The sequence below is a fragment of the Lissotriton vulgaris genome, chromosome 1_1 (assembly GCF_964263255.1).
Source record: "Lissotriton vulgaris chromosome 1_1, aLisVul1.2, whole genome shotgun sequence".
NCBI classification, from domain to species: domain Eukaryota; kingdom Metazoa; phylum Chordata; class Amphibia; order Caudata; family Salamandridae; genus Lissotriton; species Lissotriton vulgaris.
Window position 1 is genome coordinate 1,117,507,054 of NC_141685.1, and position 26,770 is coordinate 1,117,533,823.

General features: G+C 45.3%; 1 protein-coding gene across 2 annotated transcripts in view; it reads left to right on the forward strand.

Annotated features, from left to right (window-relative positions):
* The window catches only part of TRIP10 (thyroid hormone receptor interactor 10), a 214,896-nt gene that overhangs the window by 69,612 nt on the left and 118,514 nt on the right, over positions 1 to 26,770 (forward strand). For both annotated transcript variants that reach the window (XM_086963702.1, XM_086963699.1), the window contains exons 2-3: positions 20,410 to 20,525; positions 22,558 to 22,614. In XM_086963702.1, coding sequence (XP_086819828.1) covers positions 20,410 to 20,525; positions 22,558 to 22,614 — 173 coding nt within the window. The remainder of the gene's footprint in view (positions 1 to 20,409; positions 20,526 to 22,557; positions 22,615 to 26,770) is intronic.

Below are 26,770 nucleotides of genomic sequence, written 5' to 3' on the forward strand. Positions count from 1 at the left end.
AACGTTTGTCCCCCCAACCCACACCATGACTCAACGCATCCTTGCATATGAAAGCCTTGTCACACAAGATGTAAGGAGGATCCTGGATGAGAGGAAATTCATCAAGTACAATATTAGCAGGGCAGAAAAACTGGCCCTAATATCCCTGTAAGAGAACAAATCAGTGGTGGTAAAACCAGCAGACAAGGGTGGTGCCATTGTAATACAGGACGTGGACAATTACAAGAATGAAATCCTCAGGCAATTAGGAGATGGGATCAGCTATAGAAGACTGCCTGGTGACCCCTCAAAAGAACTTGCAGCCGAAATACTAAGAACCACCCAAGAGGGTTTGGACCAAGGCTTCCTATCCGACCAAGAGTTTGGATTTTTGAACCAAAAAGACCCACGACTAACGACTATTTACACTCTGCCGAAGGTGCATAAAGACTTGAATCAACCACCAGGAAGACCGATTGTCTCCGGCTGTGGCTCCATACTGGAACCCCTATGTAAATACATAGACTTCTTCCTTAAACCTTTAGCCGAAGACACTGCAACCTATATTCGGGATACCACACACACAATCAATTTAGTGGACGGATCCCCTTTTGATTCAAGACAAGAGCTACTGGCAACTTGTGACATTGTGTCGCTTTATACCAGCATACCCCAAGAAGAGGCACTCGTTGTGGCCACACTTGCACTGAACAAAAGAGAGGCCCCTGCTCGGGTCCCTACTGCCTTTATCATCTCACTCCTCAGAATCGCAATGATGAAGAATTTTTTTATGTTTCAGAATCTCTTTTACCTCCAAACCAAAGGGGTGGCTATGGGGGCAGCATTTGCGCCAGACCTAGCTATAATCTTTATGTCAACATATGAGGAAACATTTGTACTCAATGACATCAATCCATTCAGATCAAACATACGTACGTGGATGAGATACATAGATGACATCCTTCTGATTTGGACGGGCACAGAGAAGGAAATTCAAGACTTTTTTATTTGGTTGAATAGAAGATCGCAAGATATCCAATTCACCATTCAATTTGACAAAACATCTGTCAATTTCTTGGACATTTCCATCATTGCTGAGGAAGGCACATTACACACTACCCTATTCAGGAAGCCGACTGAGAGGAATTCGTTACTCCAATACTCCAGCCATCATCCACGAGGTCTGAGGGACAATCTGCCGTTCGGGCAATTCCTGCGAATACGCCGGAATTGTAGTAAAAAAGAGGACTACATGGAACAATCTGAAATCCTCAAAGTACGCCTGATGGAACGCGGTTACCCCAAACGCCTAACCACAAAAGCCAGAAAAAGAGCATGGTTTAACCATCGAGATATCCTGTTACAGCCCAATGAACAAAAAAGAAGAATGGAAGAACGCCTGATCTGTGTAACGACTTTTTCCACTCAGAGTAACTCTATAAAGAAAGTCATTAATAAACATTGGAACCTGATCTCCGAAGACCTGGACAGCAAAGACCTACCACTGCACTCCTTTAAAAAGGCCAAGAATATACGGGACCATGTGGTTTGCTCACTCCTTGAAACCACTAAAGAACCTACTATTACTTCAATGTGGAATCTCCCACCTATCGTGGGACATTATAGATGTGGCTCCTGCAAAGCCTGTCCTGCAACCATACAGACTAGAGAGTTCATTTACAAACAATTGAGAGTCACCCTAAAATCACATACCAACTGCAATACCACTAATGTGATATATTGCATCATATGCCCATGTGATCTACCTTACATTGGACAGACACAGCAACGTGCAAAGGTCAGATTTCTCCAACACTGTAGTAGAATTAAATGCAAGGTACCTGGCGCCCCAATGGTAGAACACTGTATTGAAAAAAACCACGTACCTGACAGCCTGAGATGGGTCATTTTGGAACAGGTCACACTGGGCCCTAGGGGTGGGAGCCTAACCCCTATCCTGAATGTCAGGGAACTGAAATGGATCAATTCCTTCGACTCTGTAAAAAATGGCCTTAATGAGTCTGAGAATACGTTTGCCCAACTTGCCAATTTGTAACTCCAAATCTGCCTTTCAAACATTACTTTACACATCCAGTATATGACTGTGCCGGTGTGATGCATTTAACCGCCTTGTTGGCAGGTTCATGCCGATCACCTATTTTTCACACTGCCTATGTTAATCTGCATAGTGTAAAATGTTTTATTTGGGTGTAGCCTTTAAGCAGTCAACCGCTGTGTGAGCAGGTTCCTGCTGATACCAATCTGACTATTGACCTTTAACATATGTAAATTGAAATGTATGCTAATGTTCTAGAAGTTTTCTAGGTTTTCCAGATTTATCATTATCATTCTCTTAATTTTTATTGCATTTCATGTGGAATATTTTTTCGCCATGACTATCGGCTGAGATGCTTCGTTTTTCAATCCAGACAACTAGCACGCATATCTGTTTACCAGGTCTGTTGCCTGGTGACCAGGCTGGAGTCCTTTCTCAATCTCTATGAGCCGTGTACTTAAGGCTCACCACGCCCCCTTCCAGGACACTTCCTGGTTACGGGAGACGCTTTTTCACCGCGAGACGCCCCGGCAAGCGCACAGCAGTACTGCGCTCACGGGTAAGCCGGTTCCCTTCACAGCGATTCGGTATTCGTCCATTCTTGAGGACGCTTTACTTACAGACACTACGATCTTTCCTCCCCAGACACGGACTGAAAATCTTTTCAGCGTGACTTCACCCCAGGCATTCTCCCGGACCCCTGAGACGCCCGCCTTTTGTGAATTCATTTACGAGTCAACTTTGATGACTTTGGGTAAGCTCATCTACACGCCCAACGCTGCTTACTTAGGGACGTGCCAAATTTTAAATTTTAGATAATTCTTTACAAACTACCGTGTCTTCCCTACAGATACGGATTTCTGACACGAGCCTAGCCATTTCGGACTCACAAGGCAGCCTTCCACCAATTTTGTGAATTCATTAATAAATGAGGCAGCACAGATAACTATGGGTAAGCTCACTGACACACCTAACGGCGTTCTTTTAGAGACGTGCGTTTTCAATTAACTTGTAATTTTTCTAAAACTGTCCACCGTGTCTCTCCTTCAGATACGGAGATCTGACACCAGTTCAGCCGTCCCTTTGACCCAAAAGGCACCTCTGCTTCTAGAGCCTCATTATATTGCAGTTATTCTCACCTACAAGGTAGGATTGTTGAGCCTGTATAAACACCATCAATGTCAAAGAGGTACCCGTTTTTCGGGACGCTCTAACTGAGCTTTCCTTTCCCGACACAGATTGGTCTTTCCAACTAGCAGTTTCGTCTGGGACGCCCATTATCTCAATTTTACTGGGATACTAATCATTAGCAATCTGATCACCCCCTGACCTGCAATTTTCAGCAGGTAAAGTCCTCATAGACACATTTGTCCTCATGTGTAGCCCTCAGTGTACATTCCGTTTTAACTATGTTCCCGGGCGGACCCCCCGCTACGGTTTAGATAGGGACTAATTGCCCTGTGAAAATTAATTTCTGACCTTCATTTTCTGTTCAACCCTAGGAGGTTTGCCCACCCCCCATCCCCGCTTGTCCTGAAGAAGACCCGCACTGTAAGGTTCAATCACCCTACGATCAATTGGGTCGAAACGTAGACTGTTCATCTACCCTTCATCAACTCCTATCACCGGCGCGATTTGTACGGCTTCATAGGAGCTTGAACTTTTTTTGAAAAAATTCCAAGATTTCACTGTTACTGCATAAGACCCTGATTGGATAGGGATCTTTTTGAATTCATACCAGAATCTTTAATGTATGTTTTCTGTTTCTAATGAATGAAAAGTGAGTTACATCTTTCATGTAAACTTTACTACCTTCCCCTTTTCCTCCCCCTTTCTACTTGGGCACATGAACCAATTCACAATTACGTATGTATTCTGCTCTTTATTGAATGAATTCAACTGTGATGAAAAGACTGCATGGTGAATAAAACACTGCATTTTAATTACATCTTTGATTGATTATTTTCTGTTAAAATTGTTAAAAATTATTTTTGACCTTCCCCTTTTCTTACCTACTCCATATTTGTTGGGGACCCCTCTGTCTACAATACCTATATACCCAGGTCCCTTTGACTATTTGGGTTCAACCCTGTTTTGTAATATACAAGACAGTGAAGGGGCAGGAGAGAATGAGACAGAAATAGAGGAAGAGTGGAGAGGCCAAGACAGTGAAGGGGCAGGATAGAGTGAAAGAGGCCAAGACAGTGAAGAGGCCAAGACAGTGATAGAAACATAGTACGTGGCTATCCTGAAAACGTGTCAAGGCACCAATCTTCCTGGGCTTAAGATGGACACCCCTGATGTACTGTTTTTTGCGCATGCATATGTTGTTTTAATGGTGTGCTGGCATGCATTTATGATAGTGGATCGTGCATTATTTGGGGTTTGGGTGCATGCACTGTATGCTTTGAATGCATGCAGTGTGTGTGAGTGCGTGGGCTGTCTGTGCACCCTGTGTGTTAAGGGAGCCCAGGCACAGTTTGACAGCATGAAGAGTGGGACGCTTGTGCTGTGCTGAATGGGTGAATGCACCGATTTTATGAGCAATCACACTCTGATTGCACGCATGCTGCAGAACACCCCTATTGAATGAATGACTCGAACATTCCAGTTACATATGGTGCCAGTGAAACGCTACCGTAGTTTCTGTCGTGAAATATGACTCGCAACCATAGAATGAGGAGACACAACTTAGGAGATGCGTCACTTCCTGCTATCGGGGAACAGTAGGGAAATTCAAGATGACTGGCTTAAGGAACGCTGGTTGTCCTCCGTTTTAGCTCAAATATAGTCTGCTTAGCTTTGATTGAGGCGGAGGAAACAGACGAAGACGGAAAGAGGATATGAGAAAGGAGGGTCCGGCTGGGAGCCAACCAGACAAATTTATCAAAAGTGCGGAGCTTTTCACACTTTGTACTGGAGTCTTCAAGGGAACTTTACAAAAGTACACGTACTCCTGCAGAATATTATATAAAAAAAGCTTACGATGCTCAAGTGAGTCATAACAGAGAAAGCAATTACATCGTTCACGCATCCAATCCTGTGCCACTCAGGCAAAGAAATGACATTTTCGGGAGGCCGCTGGTATTGTTCCTAATAGCGCAGAGTCGTGATTTGGGCAGCACTTGAGTCCAAATATAAAGTTAATGAACTTGGTCAGACAAAGCGTCGTGTTGGGATAATTGTTATAGATGGTGCCTAATAGGCAAAAAGAGCATGTGTTACTTTTTAGAAAATAACATTTTGAGTAAACCTTTAATTTAATATCTCCCGATGATCAGAATAAAACCAGACATTCTTTGCACCTTTTTTTTCCCTCTACTGAAGAATGCTGCCGCAGGTGACATTGCCCTGCTCTCGCTCCCATTTCTCAAGCCTTCAATAAAGGCATCCAGACCCTGTTTGCTCGGCACGCGGCTGTTATGTTATGTTATGTTAAAGAAATGTGTTACCGCGCACGGACACCAATTGGTTTCATGGCGCTCATAGACAAAGTGGAAAAACAAAGCGGTCGGGTGTGAGTAAAGAAATTAATCATAAGCTAGCTGAAAAAGGTAAGTTTTAAGAGATTTACGTAAAATGGTGTAGTCAGAAGAAAGCCGGATTGAAAGAGGGAAAGAATTCCAGGTAGAAGGAGCAAGAAAAGAGAAACAAGAGCCACCATGTTTCTTGCGTTTGAACCTGAGGGTGATTAAGAGGTTATGTGCAGAAGACCTAAGATGCCTTGAGGGGATGTGGCGTTTGAGACTAAGAGAGGTAAAGGCGGGGGCAAGTGCAAAAAGAGATTTGAAAACAGTACAACCCATTTTGAAAATACAGCGGGAAGCGACCGGAAGCCAATGCAGTCTTTTCAGCAGGGGCATGACGTGTTGGTGCTTTGGCTGTTGGAAAACCAATCTGGCCGCCTGGTTTTGTACCAGCTGAAGCCGATGGAGGTGATACGCAGGAATCCCCACATACAAGCAGTTCGCATAGTCAATGCGTGAAGTGACAAGGGCCATAATAACAAGTATGAGAGCCTCTGTGGATAAGAACCTACGGATTTTGCCAATTCTGCGTAGATGATAAAAGCAGGCCGAGGTAACAGAGTTGATTTGAGGTCTCATCGACAGGTCACTTGAAATGATGACACCAAGGCTCTTCACGGACTTGACTGGACAAGGAGGAGGGCCAAGAGCTTGGGGCCAAAAGCTGGAACTCCAAGGATTTGAGGACCCTCCTATTAAGACCAACTCAGTCTTGCTGGGATTAAGCTTCAGCTGACTGAAATTCATCCACTCAGAGATGGTGAGCATGATGGATTGAAAATTAGAGCAAGAGAAAGAAGAGGGATCAATAGGAAAGATTAGCTGTAGGTCGTCCGCGTAATTGAAGATGGTAACGGGTATGACGGAGAGAGGCTAAAAGGGGTTGCATGTAAAGATTAAACAGAAGGGGCGATAGAGCAGAACCCTGGGGGACACCACAGGAAAGTGAAGATTGAGGAGCAGAGAAGGTAGAAAGCTGAACCGATTGAGAACGTTGTTGGAGGAAGGACCCAATCCAAGTTAAGGCCAGGCCCCGGATACCCGCATTTCCGACACGGTCGATCAAAATAGCATGATCGACCGTGTCGAAAGCGGCCGACAGGTCTAATAACACCAAGGCCTGGGCCAAGTTCTTGTCAGCCCCCTGTCTCAGCGCATCCATCACGGCCACAATGACCGCTTCCGTAGAGTGGGCCGGTCTAAAACCGGCCTGCTGGTCATCTAGGAAGTGAGATTTTTCAATGAAGGCGCTCAGACAACGGGTGACATGAGTCTCCAACACCTTCCCCAAATAGGGGAGGAGGGAGATGGGTCGATAATTGCCCAAAACAGTTGGATTAGAACCTGTTTTTTTGAGAATGGGTACTACAACAGCTTTTTTGAAAGCATTGGGGACAGAGCCTGTAGCGAGAGAGTAGTTAAGAATGTCTTATGGGGGACCTGGACAGGGCAAGAAAGCATCTTTCAGAATTTGAGGGGGGCAACAGTCATTGGGGGAACCAGAACTTACTACATGTAATAAAGAAATGAATTCAGACAGAGATAGGAGGAAATTCGTACAAGCGGCAAGGATTCGTGGCGGGTAGAACACAGACATTTGGTGAGAAAGGGGAGGGAATGTTATTTTTAATAGTTGTGATTTTGTCAATAAAAAATAGATTGAGGGAGTCGCAAAGAGCCTGTGAGGGTTGGGGCTGGACTGTAACACGATCCGTGTTACAGTCCAGCTGGTCGTATTTACACTGCGCGAGGCAGTAATGGAATTTGGTATGAGATACCAGTGAAATATTTATGAATGACCGATGACGACTTGTCTAAAAAGGCCCAGCTTTGCAGTAGTGTCTAAAAGCTTTGCAGCGTGATCTATCCTCTGTGATGGCTCATTTGTAGGCTCGCCTGGCTGAGTGGATTGTATGTGCAAGCACCTTAACAGAGGCTGTTACACACGGCTGTACCCTTTCATGTTGTCCGGATTTACAAGCAGGATACTTAAAAGCGGCTGCGAAATGAAATGAAAAGCGGCCAGGAAATGAAATTAAAAGCGGCCGGCCGAGAAATGCTCTCGGCATTGCAGGGAGTAGGGGGGGCATTCCTTTGAAGTGTGAAGCAGGGGGCGGGTCTGATGCAATTATGCGAGGCAGGCTGATTGGGGAGCAAATGGCAAGCGCGTGCACGGGCACGTGCACTCGGCACAATCCGCCTGGTTTAGCTTTCGTGTTTCACCTCTATATGTCTCGACATCTGCAATGCCAGAGGCATTGGCAGAGGTTGAGACCTAAAAAGATGTGACGAAGCCAGTCACCCTGGACACAGTACTTAGGGTGCCTAAGAAAAGTCTAACTGTAGAGATTGACTCAGTTATATGCACCACCTGAGCTTGGGATAAGTGAAGCTCAGCGGAACGGATGAGATATATTTCTCTATGATGCTGATGATGGTACACCCCCCTGTGCCATTCGCAGCTGAACCAAATTGATCACCCAGCTAAACAGACTGCAGATAGACACACTTGTGGATGTGTATGGAGAAGGAGAATTCATAACTACACAGATGCTCAGGAATAGGGGAGCTGCTCGCCACCTGACATACTCCTGTATCGTATATTGAGGGGCGCACTTCCTAACTCTATATTCCCGTTAGAACCAGTGGCAATGCTGCTGCTTACACAGATTATATTATAGAAAAAGGGTTGAACCCATATAGTCAGTAGGACCTGGGTGATTGGTAGGTATACATAGAGTGGTCCCAGACACAACACAACCAATTTTAAAAAACACAAATTTCAAAGTTGAATTAATTCAAAAGAATAAATCCTTCAAAGTGCAAGGTGTTTTTATTTTCACTGCACCAAAGTCAATTAAATGATCAAAAAAGCTCAATGGAAAATATATACACAATATACACAAATTCAATATGCCCGCGGGGAAAGGGGGAAGGGACTAGGGAAGGGGTACACATTTTTGATAGTTTAACATCACTAATCAAAGTTTTTCATGTGCATGAATCTACAGATCACCATCATAGAAATTAATAGATCCGCAGACGCGGGGTCAAAAAACAATGTGCAAACGTCAAAATAACATTTCAAGTAGAAACTCCTATTCAGCTGTAAACAGCCGGATGTTTACAGCTGAATAGGAGTTTCTACTTGAAATGTTATTTTGACGTTTGCACATTGTTTTTTCATGCACATGAAAAACTTTGATTTGACTGTGAAAATAAAAACACCTTGCACTTTGAAGGATTTATTCTTTTGAATTAATTCAACTTTGAAATTTGTGTTTTTTAAAACTGCTTACACAGATTGTCGTGTCTATATAACCAAATAATGGAAACCCCAGCTGGCCACGTATAGGGTTTAGGACCAAAGGGGGAGAGTTTTGGGTGTGAAGATCACAGATGAGCAATGGTCATATTGCGGCCTACAGACAAAATCATGCTAAATGGGCGGCACATAGTAATACATTATAAATTACATCCAGAGATGCTACTGTACTCCACAGTGACTAAAGGACGTGGTTGAACGTAGAGGTAGAATGCAGGGGTGTAGACTCCCTGAGGAGAACTTGCCGTATCTGGCATAGAATGGTCTGTCCATACACAAATATGGGACTGATGTTCATTGTGGTTTTTTTGTTGTGTTTTTTTGTTTGTTAGAGTTTCATATAGGGCGAACTAGACCCGAAGAAATCAGGTATTGGAGCGCTTTACATGAGCACCAGTTTTATTACAGATGTACACATTCATTTTTGTTAGGCACGGGGAGATTAAGTGATTTGCCCAGAATCACAGGATGTTGAACGTTGTTGCCGAGACTCGAACCCTGTTCCCCAGCTTTGAGGTCGACTGCTCTAGCTGTACGGCTACATCCTGTTGTGTGAGATATGAAAATATTGTGCTTAGACCATCCCCCTTGGCGGCACGTCTGGGCTGTGTGAGGGACATACCGAAGCCACCTGGATTTACAGCCCTAGCGATGCTTCTCGCTACAAGTAGGGTGACCGTGAGATGGGGATCAGGCTTTGTCCTAAAGGCGGAGGAATGAGAAAAGACTTTAGTGCAATGCAACAAAAAGACAGAGCTCTATGCGACTCTTCTTCCTGCAACATACAGGCCTAGCTGTATATGGAACCTGTTGCAAACTTACCTATCACAACAGAGAGAAAGCTTTTCAATAATTTGTATTGATCATTTTTGGACCCCTAGTATCTTACTGCTAGTATAGTAAAGCCCAGTAGAATACATGGATGGGAACCCTGATAGACAGGATGCCTTGGTGGACGATCACTATGGTAGGGAAAACTCCACCTCGTTCACATCAAGTTAGCTAGAGGAGGCCAGGGATTTATGAACAAATGACAGCTGTTTGTCAAGAAGTGCTGTCACATTAAAGTTGGATGAACACTAACTGGGAAGCCGTCCCTGGTGGTACCCAACTAATTTGTCATTGTGCTACTGTTACTTGACAGAGACTTAAAGGTAATCACATTTTATAAAAACCTGTTTTTTATATAGTGTTTGTTTGATACCTCACTTCAGCCATTTTTTAACCCCTTGCGCGCTAGCGGTTTTTCTGCTGTGTGCTGGATTTTTCAAAAACCCGCGTTACATGACGAGCTGAGCTCGTCATCAGCATCGAAGGGGTTAAGTATTGAATGCATCAAGTTACTTTTACCCATTTTAACTTTAATGTATTTATCGACTGTTACAGTATGAAATGCTGAGGTTGCCTTACACAGATTTCAGCTTGAGGCCCACCAGGACAGCTGATATTAATGCGAAGCGCTTAACTCACTTAACTCATACACATCCACAAGTGTGTCTATCTGCAGTCTATTTAGCTGGTTGATCAATTTTGTTCACCTGCGAGTGGCACAGGGGGTTGTACCATCATCAGCATAATAGTGGAATATATCTCATCCACCGTTTGCTGTATCCTAATTTGGAGTCAGGATGATTTAGGTCTGTGATATGTTAAGTGGAAAAATGTGGTGCACTCTTTCTAATTCACAATAAAGGGAATGCACTCTCTGACCAGGTCACATTCCATTCCCATTGTTTTGCAGAACCTAGAGTGTAAAGGTGCTGACCAGCTACAGTTGCATTCTCAAAATGTTTATTAAACATAATCCGAATGTTTAAAATGTTTTCACCAGGAGAAATCCTGCTGACGTGTTTGGAACCAAATCCTACTGGCCAAAACATGTCAACATTGTAGCCTTCAATAGAGAGCAGAGCAAATTGATGGGACTCTTCCCCAGTCTGTTTTTTAAATGTTTTATAACATTTGTGTAAATGCTTCATCTGTTAGATTTCTTTGATATGTGAACAAATTGTATCGCACACCAGCAAAAAAAATATACAGGAATAATTTATGTCTTTGTAGTTTAGCGCGATGAATTTGTCTTTTCATTAATAACACATTTTTGTATTCTTGAGGATATACATGTGAATGTCTTGCTAATTTGACAACTGTCTTCAGCATTCTTGGACTTTATGCAGGAGAAGTTAGTCTTTGGGGGATATGTGGTACCCTGTTGAGGAATGCTGCTTTTGTATAGGGGAAATATTACATTGTCCTTGGTCCTTGATAAGCTGTAGACTTCTGGGTGGGCCTAATTGAGACTAGGTGGGCACTACCTGTGGTTTGAGCATGGTTACATTATCTGTTCTTTTTGGCTCTGCCATTATCTGCTGTTTTGGCTTCTTTAACTTGCTCATGGACTCTTGTAGCCAGTTTAGTCGCATGTTAATCCCAACACAATAAAAAGATGGACCCTGAGAAAGAATGATGTAGATGCCTCTCATTGTGCGTTTGATTATATTTTGATTGTATATAATTTACATATGGCGGCCGCCGACAGAGAATAGGATCTGACAGTCTGTTTTCGCTCTAACAATCCAGTATGAGTCCCGTGATACCAGCACGGTTTTCAGGGTACAAACGCGGAAGCTAGGTGGATGCATCAAGGATAACCGGCAATACAGGTACAGTCCTGGAGGATTACTGAGACCGTATGTCTCTTTACGCTCCAATATTTTATTTATTTTGGAATTTTATAAAGCGCTTAGTTACGCTCTCCGGCGTGTCCCTGCGCTGAGAGTGAGCATGTGGTAGAGTTGGAAGGTTAGAGCAGTGCTAGGCGAAACAGGTGGGTTTTTAGGGCTCTGCAAAATTTGGTCTCAGAGGGTTCCAGGCGAAGTTCAGTAGGGAGCAGGTTCCACTTCTTGGCTGCGAGGAGTCTGAACGATCTGCATATTCATTGTAGTACTGAGCACAAGTGCGAGGAGTCTGGTTTTTTTCGATCTTTTTTAGATGGTGACCAGGGGTTTTAGCAGGAGGTAAGTCAGAGTGAGAACCGCACTGGCATAACTGATTGCACTTCTGGTATTTTACAGTTATTGACGTAAAATGTAAATTGATACTTGTATAGCGCACTACTCACCCGCAAGGGTCTCAAGGCGCTTGTACGAATACCGCTGTTGAACCCATCCTGGCTTTCCCTGTGAGGCGTCCACTCCTGGGCACCCCCAAGGTGGAGGCCAGGCATCCTTAGCGTTGTGGAGATTAAGCAAGCTATCGCCCAGAGTTGCAGAGTGGGACTCCATGATTGGAATAGGCACCGAGGCGAGAATTATCAGGTCCGTGGAATTTTGAGCACAAGACCCGCCGAGGCGGGGAATTGAACCCTGGTCGCGGGCTAGACCTCTGCATCAGGGTCTGCTGCTCTAACCATTGAGCCACACTTCTGGGCTATTGATGTTTGTTTCAGTTTACGGTGAATTATAACAAGCAATCTGAGGTAAGAGACTTCAGAATTCCTGTCACAGTAATACAAACCATTTGACTAGCTAGCGAGTTGTCGAGTACTTATGGCGTTTTTGGTCAGTTTCAGTTTATGGAATGTGTACACTGGATGTCGAAGACTGCTTTACATAGAGGAAGGTAGGGCAACCCACATACATGTACACACAAAAATGGGTTTATGCATGGTAGTAAATGCACATGGGCATACACTTTTATTATGGTAAACAATGCTACACCGACATTGATATGTTAAACGATAACCTGAATCCTTCATGACCGTTGATAGTATTCATTATATGTTTCATTTACAGTTTATCCCCTGAAGAAGGAACTTTAATCAGTTCCTAAATGCATTGGGCGCCAACACTGAATGAGAATTAAGATTGTAAAATTGTACATGTATATTGTTGTTCTTTTGTATCGAGAATTGTGAATTAACAATGTTTACATGAACAGCTAATTGTTATGTACTGAGAATTGCAAGAACATAACATTGTAATATAAAGATAAAAAGTACATACATTGTGTGACATAAAAAAAACCACTGAAATATACTGAAGAATATTGGTTTAAATTATGGTGTTTTTCACATCAGGTGCAGTGTGCGCAACTGAGTCAGGCTGTGCTGCCTGTTATAATTTGGTCTCATTGTGCGTTGCCATTTCTTATTTGGTGTACTGACTCGGCCGTGCCCATCGATCAATCATTCCCTAACTTCCTTTTCCTCAAGTTTTATTTATTTATTTATGATTTGGAATTCCAAGGAATTCCACATAAAATACAGAATAAAAAACAGCTTATACACCACATGTTAGTTAAGAATCATTCTCAGAGTTACACTTATTAGTACAAAAAAGTTAATATCAAAAACCCCATTACAAAAAGAACGAAGAATTTTTTACCCACAATTTTCCTTACTTATATCGCAATTATTACTAATCTATAGTGTCACGATAAGGGGCTTGATGTAGCATTAACCTTGATTTTAACAGAACAGGTACACTTATCACCAGAAAAAACAATTTCAAGAGTCCCAGAATGTCAATATTTGATTTGCTTTAGAGGAGTATTTATCAAAATAGGACTAGCTTGGTTGTGTTTAAAGGGAGACTCAGTACGTATGATGGCAAACCATTTGGTTTGGTTGTTAAGCCCTCACCCACCGACCTAGTCGGTGGCATGCTTCATCATCGGGCCCACCACAGTGACACCGAATGCGTCCCGGGTGTGCTTCGACTCCAGATTACTGAGGAGCTGGTATACTTCTCTGAGTGTGCTGTGAGGGGGTGTGTAAGAAAGTGAATTAAAAGCTATGCTGTGGGTCCCAGTGCCCGAGGGTATACAGAACTTTAATAGCTGGGCCCACGCTAGCGTCTAAAAAGGCAAGCGGACGCGGTGGAGTGGTTAATGAACTCCCGCGTCCTATGTGGTCGACATGTTTCAGCCAGGCCTTTTCACGTTATAAAACTGGCTTTCCTCAGGACCAATGAGAGTGTGGGTGAAAAATAATTATTATTAAGTGAAGTGAGTTTTTAAAATGTGTCGCACACGCTAAGGTGCTATACGTGTATGGAGGGGGATTCCCTCCGCTTTAACATGCTATTAGCTGTTAAAGCCTCATGGGTCACCAGGCAGGGAAGAGCGGACCGAGATTACCGGTCTGAGAGCTCCATGAACCTGTAGTCCTGCTGCGGTGTCCCGAGTGGACACCGCAGCAGGACTACAGGTTCATTTTAAAAACTCACTTCACTTAATAATAATTATTTTTCACCCACACTCTCATTGGTCCTGAGGAAAGCCAGTTTTATAACGTGAAAAGGCCTGGCTGAAACATGTCGACCACATAGGACGCGGGAGTTCATTAACCACTCCACCGCGTCCGCTTGCCTTTTTAGACGCTAGCGTGGGCCCAGCTATTAAAGTTCTGTATACCCTCGGGCACTGGGACCCACAGCATAGCTTTTAATTCACTTTCTTACACACCCCCTCACAGCACACTCAGAGAAGTATACCAGCTCCTCAGTAATCTGGAGTCGAAGCACACCCGGGACGCATTCGGTGTCACTGTGGTGGGCCCGATGATGAAGCATGCCACCGACTAGGTCGGTGGGTGAGGGCTTAACAACCAAACCAAATGGTTTGCCATCATACGTACTGAGTCTCCCTTTAAACACAACCAAGCTAGTCCTATTTTGATAAATACATATTAACTTGGGGATTCGGATTGGCTTATCTAGTCCTCTCTCTCCGTTTTGATTTGCTGTTGCTTTAGAGGAGACCATTAAAAAGAGAGAACCATGAATAATTTCCAACAGTACTTACTAAAGTACAAGCGCATCAAAAGGAAAAGAAAGAGTGTTTAAAATACATCATAAAAAACATCAAACAGAATCAAACATCATTATTACAGGTACAGTAGAAGTAGTGTAGGCATGATTGGGATATTACTCTTACGGGTCTTTTAAAGTGTCTATAGTGCTTCGGAATAAGTCACCTTAAAAATTACATTCCTTAGAGATCCCGAACTTCTTACAACCCATACCATTTTCAATAGACATTTAAAAATTCTTTAAAAAAACAAAATATTTTATAACACATTAATTCAGATGGAGGAAACATAAGGAAATTGCGAGCCTGTACTGCCGTAGCGATATTATACTGAAGAAAACCAAGCCTTAAGTATTTGCGACGGACAAAATGGAGTGCCGGACATATAATTAGAACATGATTAAGATCTTGTACACCACAATTACATAGATTACAAAATCTTTCAGTTTTGGGGATATCTTCCCAGGCACCTGTCACAATCCTTAGTGGAAGAATGTTCAGTCTCAATAAAAGAAGCACTCGACGTGCTCCATGATGCACATTCCAAAAAACGTATGGCTGAGGTTTTTTAACAATATAGCTCCCTGAGATGCAATCAAGTCTTCCATTCATATTACATGATTGCTGATCTCTTTTGCATGAGATCATATATATAGATTTTTTAATAACAGCCTTTAAGGATGTCTTATCTAAACGGAGTACGTTTTCCAAGTCAAGTTCAAAAATATTTAACGATTTTAAAAAGTTCCTAAAAATTACACTTTTCTTTAGCAAATTTTCAAAAATTTCCTTGTGCAATTCAGCCCTTAGTAAATTCTCCTGCCCATTCACCAAAGCATTACACCACCGCAAGCAAGCTGCCATCGAGAGCACATATGTTGAAAGAAGACCAAATTCAAGTCTAAGTGCTGCAATGGGCGCAGAAGAATTTAAGTTACATATTTGGCGCCAAATTTTACCTTCGACCTTCTCAAATATACCCCACTCCCTTTCCTCAATAGTTTCTATCGCATAATTTAATGTGGGCGGAATCTTTATTTTATATACCGCAATGGTATGAGAGAAATGTCTTTTTCCACATTGCAGATAAAGTCGATTAATACCAGCTGCTTCCTTTTCCTTTTAAATATCCTTGATGATAAATGTAAGGGGTGGTGAGGAGGATCCCATCTCCGGAAGTTTAGGATGTTTTATTTTCAGCTTTGTATCCAAGATAGAGTGAAAGGGTTGTAAGAATTTGGTCCCCTCCTCTGGTGAATTGATTCATTATTCTTCTCTTGGAGGTCACACGCAGGAGAGACATTGGCCGAAAAATCCCGAAAGGAGGAGTTTCCCCGACAAGCCCGATGAGTAGAAGGGTTTCTGGGTCAGTGCCAATATAATGCCAGTGGCTACTCTGGGTGCTAGATCAGAATAAATCTGCGGCCCCATAATGTTGAGAGGTAGGGTGCATGAGAGGGTGCAGAGGGTACTCTGGTACCTCATGACTGCTTGATAGTCTGCTTTCCACTGCACTGCAGCACCACCTCATTCTGGGTGCTTCCGAGGTGTCTCAGAAGTACAGCAACTAAACACAGTCTGTCTTGGATGCTTTGTTCCTCGCCAGAGGAAAAGTGAACTTGTAATTACCAGACTTTTTTTCCTAGTTCAGGAGGAAAGTGCAAGCTCTCAGCATAAACGGCCCACCAACAAGGTTTTTTTTTAAACTTTGAAATGAAGTAAACATTTTCTTTGCAGACCATAAATATGGAACACCTAAGACCAATCCTATAATTAGTTGAACAATCAGAACACGCAATTACAGATTGGGACAGCACCGAACCTTGTCACTTAGACAACAACAATGACAAGCATTTGCAATGCAACAGGTCTCGCATTTATGCGAGTTTGAGCTATCGGCATTTTAAAGACAATGCCTTTTAATTATTTTTTGGGTTTTGAAGCATAAATAAAACGCACTGCCATTTACAATGCCAATTGCTCAAACTTGCGTAAATGCGAGACCTATTGCATTGCAAATGCTTGTTTGTTGTGTGTTTGAGCAAAACTTCTTCAGGGACCGCATCTAAAATGTACCCCCTTCATAACCAATCGGCTAAAAAACTTTCCAGCTCAGTCGTGGATGCAAGTATTTTAGAAAACCTTTCATGCAGATTCATCAAATGGGCAGGTATCGGTGATCAAAAAAGCCCTTTTAATATAAAGTGCAGCTTTAAGAACCCTGCAGATATTATCAGAAACTCACTAATGCATATTCATTTGCATTAATGCATATAGATGATAATTTATGATCAAATGTAAACTATCTAGTCATTTTTCACTCCAAGTGCACTAGCAGCTGCTACTGGACGGGGGTGGTGAGGCAGAGGTTTGGGGAGAGAATGAAATAAAAAAGGACTGACCTGGAGCGGCCCGCCACCACTTCTCCTCCGTCCTCGTCCTCTTCATCTTCCTTCTTCCTGTCCTGGCAGGTAGCAGGATTCACCCGGGCACACGGGCTCCCCTGAGCCATTCACAACGCTGCAATGCAGTATTGTGATTGGTCCTAGCGCCATGGTTCGGCGCTCAGACGGGGACAGGAAGCCTGTGCATGTTCCTCACCAGACTGCGTAATGCAGCCTGGTGGGGAAAATGCAAAGAGCGCAGGAAGTGCAAACCACTCCTCCCCCTGCTCTGGCCAGCCCCGCCCCGCCAATGAATGCAACAGAAAAAATAAAATGATAATAACGTTATGTTATTATCACTTTAGTTTTCCTTTTGAGCAGTGGGGCGATGCTCTGCCTTAGCGGAGGAGCCACCATAGTCAATGCGGTCATGGGACTCATCGATGCCTTACTCTAACTTAATGATATACAATAGGAGCTACTTTATCTCACATAACATCAGGTAGGGTACTTGATGTTTGGATATATGGATGTAGTCCAGGTTTTCACTGTATCACAGTTTTCATGCAGAAGGTGAGCAGCGAGGGAAATCTTTAGCTAGAATTTCACACAAATGGCTTAAAGGACACAAGCCCTTGTTCCCAGAGGGGAAATAGCGCCATCTCTTTTTTCACCAAGTGCCAGATTCTTCATTAATGGGCCTATGTGTGTCCTGCATTTCTGGGTTGCATTCTAATAATTTGTTTATTTAAATCATCACTCAGTCACAGGCCATCACCCCTAATGTGAGTGTTTCAGGAAGTGCCACCGTACTCTGTGGATGAGAAGATGATGTGTCGGATTTTGTGGCACATTCAAAGAGCTAATTCCCAATACCCACACTGAAGTGCAATGCATCAACTGTGTGGGTAAAGCAATGAGTTTCACAAAACCTGATCTGCAGAGAACATCCAGACAATCAATGCTGTGAATTTAATCTTTAAAGTACAAGAAACTAGAACCGACGACCCACCTCTGGTCCATTTATGACGATGAGCTTGCACATAAACTATTTGTGATTTGTGGGGGAGAAATGCCTTGTGAGTACTTCCGGTGCATAGTACAACCACACACCTAGGGGCTGGTAAGAAGAGAGGAGGCTCAGGTTGCCAGTCCATGCCTCCATGAAGAACAAAGCAGAAGGTACACACCTCCAGCTATACCATGCAGCGGCTCCCATGAACATACAGAGTGAGGGCTGGAGGCCTCATGATGTCAATAGAGGAACCCTGCCAGTTCAGCTATGTGCTTCATGCTCGCATGTCACTGAACACAAACCCTTAAAGACCCATGTGTGTGATGTCAATCGAGGAACCCTGCCAGTTCAGCTATGTGCTTCGTGCTTGCATGTCACTGAACAAACCTTTAAAGGCCCTTGTGTGGGAATCTGATCCAGAACACTGGCCCTCATGGCTTGCAAGAGCCCTGTTGTGTGGAGGCCTGGTTTCCTTCTTGCATTGCATTTCCCCCTGCAGGAACCCTGTGTCACTCCCATCAGGAAAAGGGCTGGTCCCACAGGGCATATCTGTTCATCGCTCTGTGAATGAAGGATGTACCCAGATTTGTACCTGCTACAGCCCTTGGCCCACCTAAGAATGCACATTTTGTACTAGGGGCAGACAAAGTGTGCGTAGAGGAATTCAGACATGTATCATATTTTGAAACATGCACACATTTGTTTTGTGAGTTTATGTATGAAATAAGGCGTTCTGACGATCAGTAAAAAAACAACCCGTATTGGCCCTTAATTTATCAATGAGAGGGAATTTGATGTTAGACTCTTGTACGTGTTATGCATATATGAATGAAGTCCCAAATACTGCACAGATTGGATTCTGATATTTTTTGAGACCTCCACTCAAAGAATTCTGATTTTTTTATTTTTAGACCACCACTCAAGAGATTCTGATATTTTTTTTAGGCCTCCACTCAATAGATTCTGATATTTTTGAGATCTTCACTCAGGAGATGCTTCCCACGCTAAACCACATGACAAGGTATCTATGAAAAAAAGATGCACTTTTTATATGAAATCCAGTGTACATGTAGAGTGATTCCTATACTATGAAGAAAGGTGGATTGGTTAAAAAGAATCACTACAACTGTGTGTTACACAATTTCAGTGTATTTTTATGGTCGTTGATACCAACGCTTGGCTTGTAAAATTTGTTTAAATGACAGCTTTAGTCGCATCATTACTTAGATAGAATGCAACCTCAGACTTCTGAGACTGCATAAACCAATCAGCGCCATAAACCAAAAGGTAAAACATACATTTTTGTTATTCACAGCAGACCTTGAAACAACTAATATTGCTTTAGTCTAATTATTGAAAACAATAAAATAACTTAATTGTAAACCTAAGAAGCTGTTTTCCTTACCAGAAGGAGGCCTTGGGTACACGCGATAAAAGTAGCGGTCGTGCGCCTGTGAAAGCGAAAGTGATCGCGGGGGAAAAATGCTACCGCCGGCCACAGCTTGCAGTGCATGTGCGCGAGTGGTGTGCGCGCAGCAGTAATCACGCCATATGGCGCCTCTGCTCAAGCCCGCCCACATGCACTGCAAGCTATAGCCGGCGGTAGCATTTTTTAAAGCCCATCTTACTTAAGGTCTGGTCAGACCAGCGCAAGCGCTGGGTCAGGTGAGATCTAAAAAAGAGATTTTTACAGAGAAGTGTCTATAGGCCGGGGTCTCTTTCCCTTCATACCCCTCATTCCCGTCACATGCCCCAGTGCACTCTGTGGACGGAATGGGGAGGGGGGCACTTTTCCCTCTCATGAAATGGATGTCCCGGCGTCTTCTCCTCCCCTTCAGTGGTCAGACCTATCCTTCATCAATCACACCGTTTTTTCAGTGGCCACAGGGGTTAGTGGTGACTCAAGGCCATCCTTTTTGATCCCCAGGCCGGCCTTTCTGGGACCCCCTGGAGGTTTCAGCTTCCAGTGACCTTCATTAACACACACTTTTGACTTTGACACTGATGAACCGTCTCCTTAGCTCGCACTCAGTCGGAACGAGGTGAGCAAAACCAGTAGCATTTGGTTTCCTGCAGAAATGAAGAACCCCTTACCATCCTGACCATCACGTGACTTGTGTGGGGGGATTATTAGCATACACTTCGAAAAGAGGGGTGTGAACAACAGCAGTGTCTTTGAAAGTCTTATGTTTCTGTGATCACGTGAGAAGGACAGATGTCATTCAGCACTGAGGTCTCGGGGAGGCGGCTGTGGGTTGTTTGGAGCCTTCGCTTGTGACCTCTGTCTGCCTTTCTCTGTTTCTCTCTCCCAGGACCAGTTTGACGTGATCGAGCGGCACACCCAATGGGGGCTGGAGCTGGTGGAGAAATATGTGAAGTTTGTGAGGGAGCGAACCGAGATCGAGCAGCAATATGCCAAGCACCTGAGGTACGAGTGCCCTCTGGTGGGAGTGGCGGTGGCATGCGCATCTCCTCCTGGGGAGTGTGGTGGCTAGAGCGCCCCTGTTGGGAGTCAGGTGCTGAGGGATGCAGTAGATGAGAGCGCCCACTTCCGGAGAAGGGGGGTGAAGAGAGTGGCGGGGAGAGCACCGCCTGATAGGGTGTGGACTCCAAGGGGGACTTGTTGATGAAACCTCTCCATGCTGGGGAATGGGTAAGAAGGGATGGGGTGAGAGCATCTGGAGGTGGCAGGAGTTAGGATGATGAAGGAATGTGCAGATGAGAGGACACCCTCCTGGAGGGAGGAACCATAGCTGTTAGCGCTGCCTGCTGGGGAGGGAGTGGTACAAGCAAGGAGGAGGTGGCACTCGCTGATTGGGATTGAGGTGGGGGTGATAGTAGGGAAATAGTGAAAGGCCGGCATGCTGGGAAGGATAGTGAGAGAGAGCGCATAGGTGTGACCTTACTCTGTAAGAAGTGTATTAAGGTAAGATGCATGTGATGGGTCCCTTCCTGGGATGACCCCTCAGCTGAAGGGGAGAGAAGGACAGGGGCTGCTGCAGGGCAATGTGTTGTAGGAAAAACAGTACGTGCACTCTCACTTAACGAAAGAGCAAGCGAAGAACCTGGTGCTCCTGGGAAGACAGCCTAAATGTCCGAGTTTCCTTTGCCAGAGGGAAGGCGGTGAGAGACATGCTGCTGGTAGGAGGATTGAGGAGGGGGTCAGAGTGGAAGTGGGAGCCCTAATAGGCTGGGTGAAGTAGAGGGAAGCAGAGGTGAGGCCTTCCTTTGCTGGAGGACAGTAGGGAGCAAAGTGGGAGCTGAGCGCGCCCCTTGGTGGGAGCTGGTAGGGTGAAGATCAGAAGAAACGGGGGTGAAACTATCCATTTTTCGGTCAAAGTTGTTTTGGGAAGTGGTGGTGATGGCGCATTTCTGATGGAGAGGATGGAACCTGCTCCCCTGATTTCCATCATCCCCCTGGTCATTTGTCCCACATGAAAGGGTGAGATGTTGCCAGTTCACGCAGGGTGGTGCAGGACTGGAATATCAAAAAGTGGTGGGTGCAAAGAAGTGGGACTTGTTGTGGGGGAAATGGATCGCCTCCAGAGGGGGACTTTGCACTATTCCCACATTGATGCTGAATAGGACCAGGAGACGAAAGGACAATCCCGGAACAGCGATCGAGCCAGAAATGGACTTTGATTAACAGACTGAAGTGATGTCTATATTGGTTGTGATTGATGTGGAAATGTATGCTGACCAAGGCGCAATTGGTTGTATACAGATGTTTCTGTAATTCAGTATTAAAAAGATGTTTTAAACAAAAAGTTGTGGGTCACCTGCAGCACTGGTGAGTGTCCTTGGGTCTCCAGCGTGGATGGAGGTTCAGATACCAACCAGGGCCGGTGTCAGGGTTCCCAGCACTAGTAGGGGCAAAGGTTGGGGGTACTCGGGTAACGAGGATGTATGACGTGCTCTGGTCTTCAGTCGGCCTGAAGACCTCTTGACAGCCGCTGGGTGATGGGACTCAGTCTCTGCAGGGGTGGGGTGTCCCCATTGGGAGAAGGTTAAAGGATCCTCTTAACCCCATCTCTCTAAGGGGTTCCCAGGACCAACAAGGGCAAGACTCGTCGGGTCCCCATTGCAGGTTAGATAGTTGTGGCCCCTGCAGGATGTGGACTACACTTGTTCTTCACCGTCCCAGCATGTGGCGAAGAGCTTGGATTCCCAGTGGATGTGGTGTTGGTGGCTCCAGCAAGGGGTTGGGTGATCCGGTCCCCTTGCATAGTGTGTTTGGTATGGCTGCATCCTGAGATGGGCGGTCGAAGCCAAAGTGGGGATGTGAGGAAGAGGCGTTTATGTCTATTGGGAGGGGAAGCGAGATCATAGCCTAAGTGGATGGGCCTTTCTCAGCACAGACTGGGTGCTTGCGTGGTCATCGATGCTTCGGTTGATTCTGTCGTCTCTTGCCTTCATTTTGCTTGTAACCCATTCTCATGCACCTCTTCTTCATTGTGCAGGAATTTGGTAAAGAAGTACCTGCCGAAGCGGATCGCCAAGGATGACCCAGAATGCAAGTAAGAGCTTCTGGTTCTATTTGTAGCGACACTGATGCATAGGGTTAGGGAGAGTCAAGTCGGTTGAATGTGAGGAGTTAAGTGGGTGACGTGTGCAGCATAAAAGATTCAGACAGAGATGTATTGGTGAGCTCAGATAAGTCTGATTGTGGAGACTGCGTTAACCCACCACCCCTGCATTGTGAAAAGCCCTGCAAGCCAGACAGCCTGGCAAGAGGTGCCCAAGACAAGTGAGGGGGCCAATAAAGCCTGTGGCATGCAATGCCGTGCAAGGAAAACAAGACAAAGTGCCTCCCGCCACAAAACCAGAGTAAGCCACTTTCCTTAGATTAGGACACATCAAAAATAACCATACGCAGCTTTCTGACAATATACCCTAAGTTGTTCAATCACAGCTCAGTATTTGGACATCACTTGAATAAAACAGCATGCAGCTGCACAGCAGTAGACCAGCGGAAACTCACTTCCAGAGAATCTGCAGAAGCAGTGAATTATTTCACAGTGTTCCTGTCCTACTCGGTTGGGGCTGACATCACTTTGTTTTGACAGCAGTTTCCGCTGCCATCTTGGTTTTGTTCCTCTCCACTCACCTCCCTCAAGTTAACTACCATCTTGGATTGGTCTTCTGTGTGCGCGGAGTTTGTATGTTAATGACTAAACACCCTGGCTTCTGTGTGCTTCTCCGGACTAGGGGGTCTTTACCTTTCTAAAACCCCGAGGCCATTGTCAAACCCACTTCAGTTACTCGCTGTAACTGTGGTTTTCCAACTTGGAAAACGGGACATTTTTATTAGAATGTGCAGCATCACAAGTACAAGTCTAAAAGTTCTTCCTAGCACGGAAGAAGCAAGGTGTGTAAAGAGGCTAATGTGTGTGTAGGGGTGTGCACTGTGTGAGACGTAAGGTGGGTGATGTGTGTGAGGCGTGCAGTGAGGTTATGGGAGCAGTGTGTGGAAATGTGGATATGCATATATGTGGGGTACACGCTGCTGCATTAGTCAAAGATCTGTGGAAGGCGTGTGATGCTCCCTCAAAAGATGTGTTAAATTGATGAGATGTCCTTGTCAGTAGCATGGGGACAGAGGTGTGAGGTGACCAGGTCGTGGAGTGAGAGAACTTTCGTGGGAGGTGGGTGAAGTGAGTGAAGTGAGAGTTGCCCCAGTATTGGAACTTTCATAGATTCCCATGCTTTGTATCATTCCCCGTCGTCGGAATGGGAGCCTCGGTAGTATAATAACCATAGAAACAAAAGAGAAACACAGGCCTAAGCCTCATCTCATTTTGTATCCTATCACTCTCTTTGTGTAAAAGAGACCAAACTTTTGCTAGGACCAATCCGAGCAGCCTCACCCTCTAGAACCTTCCTGAGAGAGCTCAGAGCCTCAGATTTTTCTACCGCACGTTGTGCTAGGGAGTCTCCACTGAGCTCTGCTCAGTTTTCTTCTACAACTTATTGGATTTTTGGATTATTACTACTTCAGAAGATGTCTGACAAGGAGAAGAAGGCCCTGTTCAGGTCCTGTGCCTCTTGTGGGGAAAAAACGACTTTTTGTTGAAGATAAGCATGATAACTGCATTTACTGCTTATACCCAGACCACAAGGCCACCAACTGCAAGATCTGCAGAACATTCACTGCCAAGACTCTCCGTGACAGAGAGGGTCGACTTTTGACCTGGCTTCAACAGATGAAGACTCGGAAGGGGCTGGTGTCTTCTGATGAGGAGGATTCAACATATATGGCATCCTCTCATAAGTCCAGGAAGAGGGGTAGGTCTCCCCCTGGTTCTTCTTCAATGGAGCCCCCTCTTAAGGCCCCTCACAAGATCTCTGATAGGTCTGAGAGGGCTGGTCCCCTTCAATCTCCTCACGGAAGTGAAAAGGAGAGGCAGGGACAGGCTTCTGGACTACTTTCTACTTCAAAGGACAAAAAGGAGGTTTTCATTACTTCTCCGTCCAAAAAACACTCTTCTGTCACCTCTGGGACCGGTTCGGAGAAGAAACCGCGTTCGTCGACGACGAAAACGTCAGGTATGTCGACGACGGTTGCTCCTGCTAAAGTTCCCGCTGTTTCCATAGCTCCGTCGACGGGCTCGTCGACGGTAGCAATCTCCACGTCGACGACGTCTTCGTCTTTCAAGGTGCCAGGTTCGTCGACGATTTCTGTTTCCACGTCGACGACGATGAGCTCCGGCAGGGTGATGTCGACGGGCTCGTCGACGACGAAGACCACGTCGACGACCACGACTACTTCAACGTCTACAGTGATGGTTATGACGCCGAGTTCGTCCACGAAGCCGTTGACGATCATTCCGTCGACGACCAAGGCTGCGTCGACGACGGCGGCTGCTTCTTCGACGACGGCCCTGTCGACGGCCAAGACTCCGTCGACGAAGGTGAATATACCGTCGACGACTGCTGCTCCGTCGACGAAGACGGTTACGGCGTCGACGACGACAGGTCCGACGACGACGTCGACGACGAGATAGTCGACGAGTCAAAAACAGCAGTTTTCTCTGAAAAAGATGAAAATCACGCCGGAAATGACATCTCCAAGACGAGTGTCGTCGCATCCACCAAATATGCTTCTTGAGGACGAGTCGGAAGAAGAAGAGGAGGAGTTTGGTCATTATGGAGATGCCTACAGTCCCTCGGACTTGAATGTAAAGATGCAGGACACTAACACGGAGGACTATTTCGAACAGGCACGTGAACAACAGGTGCACTATGTGTCTGAGGAGCGGCGCCCTACTGGTTTAGGACAGGACATGGTGGCCATGCCTGTCTCTCTGCTCTCTGATCTTCAACTGATGTTGCAGGATTATAGAAATAGGTTCCCGTCTGAACCTTCTTCGCAGTCTACACAACCTCCTCCTCAGGGATTGCCACAAGCAGTTGCTACTCCGCATTCTTCGCAGGGGGTGCCCCATCCCCCAGTTCAGGTTCTACCTCCGGTCCGACCTCGCACTCCGGATCCTCTGGTCCGACCTCGAACACCGGATCCGGAACCAACCGATCCTGTCAATCTAGATTCCTCTTCGGACGAAGAGGGGATTCATGTGGATCCCTTATCTGATCCATTACAAGACCCAGATCTGGATCAGGGTGACAGTGGCCTACAAGACCCGGACGCCACTGGTCGTGATACATCTGTCTCCCCTCCTGTGGACATAGGAGGGTTCAATCACCTGATGGAGAGAGCGGCGAAAAGATTTGGACTGCCGATTACAAGAGAGGAGTCGGAATGCTTCCTCTACGATTTCAAAGAGCAATACAGAAGATCCGTCAAGTCTATTCCGATCATAGAACATGTGTGGGAGGAAGGCATAAAGATCATGCAGAATCCAGCAACTGTGATTCCAGTACTCCCCAGACTGAAAAAAAAGTGCAAGGCTCCGGAAGGCAGTCCAGCTTGTCTTCTCGGTCAACCGAAACCTGATTCAGTCATCTCTCAGGCCGCCCAAAGCAAGTCAAAGAATCCGACGACGCCTTTGACTACGCCTCCAGACAAGGATAGTAGACGTCTGGATAATGTGGGGAAGAGGTTTTCCACCATGGCCAGCTTGCTGATTAGAGCAGCCAATTCTCTCGCCATTCTGGGCAGATACGATCGCCAGATGTGGTGCGACATGGCACCGTTTGTGGAACAATTGCCAGACGTAGAACGAGAGGAAGCCAAGAGAATGCTGATGGAAGGGGAAAAATCATCTTCCGAGGTCATCGACTGTGCGATGGACATCGCCTCCACGGCTTTTCGAGCCTTAGCGAATTCAGCGGTGCTTCGTCGCCAGGGCTGGTTAAAAGCCACCTGGTTTCGTCAGGAGGTCCAAAATAGGATCCTGGACCTCCCTTTTGATGGCGAAATGCTTTTCAGAAAGCATGTGGATGATGCCCTGCAGAACATAAAGAAAGATACCGACACGGCAAAGTCGCTGGGATCTCTCAACTATCGTAAGGTCCCATTTAAGGGCGTTCGTGGCAGGGGTTTCTCTTCATATAGAGGCAACGCCCAGCAGAGATATTCATCACAACCGTCCCAATCTTACAAGACCCAGTACTCTAATCAGCGGCAGGGACAGTCGGCGTCTTACTCTCGCCAGACACCGCGAGGACGTCAGAACCGTCAAGGACGTGAAGGTGGCAAGCGACAATAGCGGC